Source organism: Corapipo altera, unplaced genomic scaffold, assembly GCF_003945725.1.
Source record: "Corapipo altera isolate COAL_440 unplaced genomic scaffold, ASM394572v1 112, whole genome shotgun sequence".
Taxonomy (NCBI): Eukaryota; Metazoa; Chordata; class Aves; order Passeriformes; family Pipridae; genus Corapipo; species Corapipo altera.
This window is the reverse complement of record NW_020884899.1, coordinates 2,641,620-2,645,865: the sequence shown is the minus strand read 5'-3', so window position 1 is coordinate 2,645,865 and position 4,246 is coordinate 2,641,620. Positions and strand designations below refer to the sequence as shown.

Genomic DNA, 4,246 nt, shown 5'->3' with positions numbered 1-4,246 from the left:
AAGAAATCCAGAATTAGCAATACTGCTCAGACCCATCCAGCAAACAGAGCTTTTCTGTTCCACATTAAATTGCATTATTGTTGGCAGAGGGTATCTGTGCACCAGTTGCATTAAAGCTTATCAGGAAACTGGGAAGAAACCCGTAGTTTATCTGCCGCAGGATATCAGCTGACAGAACTTAAGGACAGTGGTGTACAAATGCTTTTATTTTAATCCCTGTTCCTGGTGCTTTGCACATGCTACTGAAAACAATTCCTGCTCTTCACCAAGAAGTGAAGAGGTGTAGCAGGCGTTTCCCCCCTGATAATGGATCATTTTGTACCTTCTTTCTCTCCAAGACCAGAAGATATGTGGAGAAAACAAAGAAGGCTTTAATACTCCAGAGATGTGTTACAGCTGCTCTGCAGCCTCCCAGCCACCACCAACACACAGCTCTGACAAGTTCACCTCCCCTAACCCGAGGCTGGGATGCCACAATCATTCTGAAAGAGAAGAAAAAAAAGGATGAGAATGTTTATGCACCCGGATTTGTACGTGCTGTGCAACACGAAAATGCTCAAAACTATATCCTAAGGCAAATATATTGACTCTGATATTATGTGTGATTACAAATAATTCCTAATGACTTCCAGAGATATGTATCACTCACACCATGGATGCACCAGGTAAGCTTTATTATGATTAAGCAGAGAACAGGTCCCAAAAGCACAGGGCAAAAGCTTCTCCTCGCTGACAGACTTGTTTCTACACATGCACAAATTTGCTCATTTGCTCTTCTCTTCACTAGCATCAATATGTTAGACAGACAAACCCCTTTTAGCACACATTCATCAGTAAATGTCCAAGAAGTGTAACAAATCAATAGGCCAAACCAGGATTTACAAAACCCAGGCAATAAAGTACATTTTCCAAGGGCTCGGAAACTACTGAATACAATAGTACAGTTTATAACATTTTTCATCCTGATGCCAGAGTCGATTTTCTTCTGTGCAAAAATCCACTGCAGTGAAAATCCTGAAAGCATCCAACTCCATATTCTATGCAGGGAAAATACAACACACCTATGAGAGGTTTCTAATGGACATGGTGAAGTAGTTTCGCTTTTTTTTTTTTTGCATTTTTGAAGTAGTTTCAGCAAGGTCATAATTTTTTTTTCACTTTCACCAACTCATAGAATTCTAAATTCAAAAAGCGAGTGCCTAAGGTGAAAGGACTGATCTAAGGGTTGCATTTTACAAGGAAGAAAAAGGAATAAGAAAAAAATCAATATATTCTAGAGTAGTTTTATTTTTATGAAGAAAGCTTTCAATACATCATGCCAAAGTCTGCAAAGTGGCTTAAGTTTTTATTGATAAAATGACATCTTAAATAACATTCTACACATTGTCCAGTTCTTCAGTGATAGGTGACTACTTCTAGGATTTACTTTGAAGGATGGGGAAAAGAATTTGCCCATTTACAATTCAGAAGCAACCTGTCACTGGGCTTAGATCCTGCCCCTTTTCAAGTTTAACCAGAAAGAAAAAATGCTCAGAAAAGCATTAAAATATGTTTAAAACAAAACAAAGTAAAATAACAGTAACATTAAAACCATTTGTTACAATCTTTCCAGAAAGAGGGGCAGAAAAGATGACTTCAAAAGAACTGTCAAAAGTGAGATCTCAACACTGTTTTTCACCACAGCCACAATCCACCTGCAGAGAACACGTGTGATACCCAGGAACCCAAACCCAAAGGAGCAGCCAATGCAATCTTCCTTGTTCCAGTTCAGAAGACGTGTTTCATGTGCTTGATTCCATATGTTTTGAAGAAAACCATGATGATCAATGCCCAGAGTCCTAAAATAAACCCTCCAGGAGGATGCCAATCCTTTTGTTTTGGTTTCTGAAAAAAAAAAAAAAGAAAAACCAAAGAAAGAGAGAAAAACAAAGTATTAGTAATTAGCTCTCACATTAAGCAGTGCACTGTGTTATCAAGTGCAAAAAAGTGATCCTTGCAGGAGAGAAAAATAGCAATAAGCTGCATTTCTTCACAAAGTAGAAGCATCTTCCTTTGTGATGTGGTGGAGAGGCTGAAGGGAGGCAAGTTGTCACTCAGGCACAGGGAGGTTAAATACCACAAAAAGGCCACTAGAACTGTGCCTGAGCCACCACTCCAACGGTGCCTATTGGTGTCGTGGGACGTGTTCAAACTCATTTGTTTGGACAGATTTTCCTGTCTCTGGTCTCATGTTAATACAAGAGAAAAATGCTGTGAGTAGGAAAAAACAGCTCCTGCAAGTGAAAATGTGAAAGAGAAAAGAGAGCGTTGTTTTTCTACCACCCATTTTCTACAGCTCTTTTTGTACTGAGAATTATGTGTAAACAGAAATCTGACCACGTAAGAAGCAAAGACTCATCATTACAGGAATATCATAAAGCAAAATAGGATTGTTTCTAATGTCAATCACATTTCCCAGGGGCCTCATTGAGTCTGCCTTTCCTTAATGTAGAATTATATTCTGCAATTCAAACATCTGTCCCACTTGAACAAATTTTTCATCTTCAGTAAAAAGTAATACACTGCAATTTAAGGCCTTTTCTGCCTCACAACTTAGCAGTTAGATAAGACAAAACTTGCCTGTCCTCTTCCTCCTCTTATTAAAACAAGAATTCAGATACTCCACATTCAGTGAATGGAGAAATGGACTGTAGAAGATCAGAGCTGTCATATGCCCCAAGATCTGTCTCTGGGGCCAAGAATAAGATGAAGCTATATGAATGCAAAATTTTAATTAAGAATATAATGACAAAAATATCAGAATTACAGAATTTAGAAGTATAACTCAGTCTCTCATGCCTGTGCCTACTCTTGCCCTCAGCAGGTGTGTTTTACAGATCTTCCAGGCAGAGATGATTTACTATTACAATAATAAGTACTGAAGCGCTCACTGAGATTTTTATTCCTGCCTTGCTGAAAGATTGGCACCATTTTGTCCTTGTACAGAACGAGACACAAGGGGCACAGAGTATTTTGGTTTTGTTGCATTTAAGTCAAATCTAAAATTCTCTTCCTGCCACATAAGTAACTATTACAAAAGATGGGGCTGTTTCAGTCTCAGTGTCATTCTCCCCTAAATGTACCAGGAGGCTGGTGAACTTTAATGCAATAAGGAACAGTTTGCAGCGTCTGTTCTTCCAAAACAGCTTTCCTATCAACACAAAACCAATGTTTGTTGATTGCTCAGCTCCCATTTTCTAAACTGCACAGTTTTAGTTTTAGGATTTTTCTTGAAGTACCGTGCCTGCTATTAAAAAGTAGAACAAACAGTCACATCACTTGAGACACCCCAAGAACTTGGTGGCCTGAAATATTACTGATTTTGCTCTGATATGGGAATCAGAGAGCCAGCATGACAATTTACATCAACAATGACACACCCAGAGATGTGAGGGGAGCACTGAGTCCCCCTCGAGCAGCCCTGGTGCCGCTGGTGTTGTGCCACCTGGCTGAGGGTGTCACAGACTGAAACGGTTCATGATTTATGCATTCTAGGATTGCCAAGGGACTTTTGCAGACTTCTGCAGGACTTTTGCATTATACCTCTGATGGCCCATCAAAGCCCATCCCCCCCCCTGCCAATCTTGAAAGGCCAGAAAAACCCTTTGGCCAGAGCCCTCACGGGAACTCAGCACAGAGCCAGGAGATGTTGGGGGCTCATGGCATGGCCTATGACACTAACCATGGATATAATAACTTCTTGGAGTGTGGGGGCTTCCCTCCTTCACCCCCAACAGATCAAGGCCACCACTTCAACTGACAGACATGGAAGCTACAACTACCAAGTTCCATCGCTGGACCCCGTGGGCAGTGACTATATATATCTTTCCACTCTCAGCTTTTCTTTCCCTTACTCTCCCTTACCCTTATCCTGTCTTTCCTTTCTCTCCCTTATGCATTTTCCCCCCAGGGGTTATCCCTATGATAGATGATATAGATGACAACAGCCAAAATGCTAACATACCTGTTCAAACAAAATTGTTAAAATGAACCCTACCTATATGTGTTTAAAATAAACCCTACCTAGATATGTTTTCAAACACCAATTATTCAGTGTCGTTTCACTCTAATCCACCCCAAAGGAATTATTGATAAGAACCTGGGTTACCCCTCCCCATTTTCTGAGGTGGGTTGTAACAGAGAGTGATGTGCCACCTCGCTGAGGGTGATGTGCCACCTCGCTGAGGGTGATGTGCCACCTCGCTGA

At 40.6% G+C, this 4,246-nt stretch overlaps 1 protein-coding gene across 1 annotated transcript in view; it reads right to left on the bottom strand.

Moving 5' to 3' along the window:
• Positions 1-657: 657 nt before the first annotated feature.
• Positions 658-4,246, bottom strand: part of PIGK (phosphatidylinositol glycan anchor biosynthesis class K) — a 63,795-nt gene continuing 60,206 nt past the window's right edge. The window contains exon 11 of the mRNA XM_027649040.1: positions 658-1,884. Within this exon, the coding sequence (XP_027504841.1) occupies positions 1,768-1,884 (117 nt within the window). The 3' untranslated portion in view covers positions 658-1,767. The remainder of the gene's footprint in view (positions 1,885-4,246) is intronic.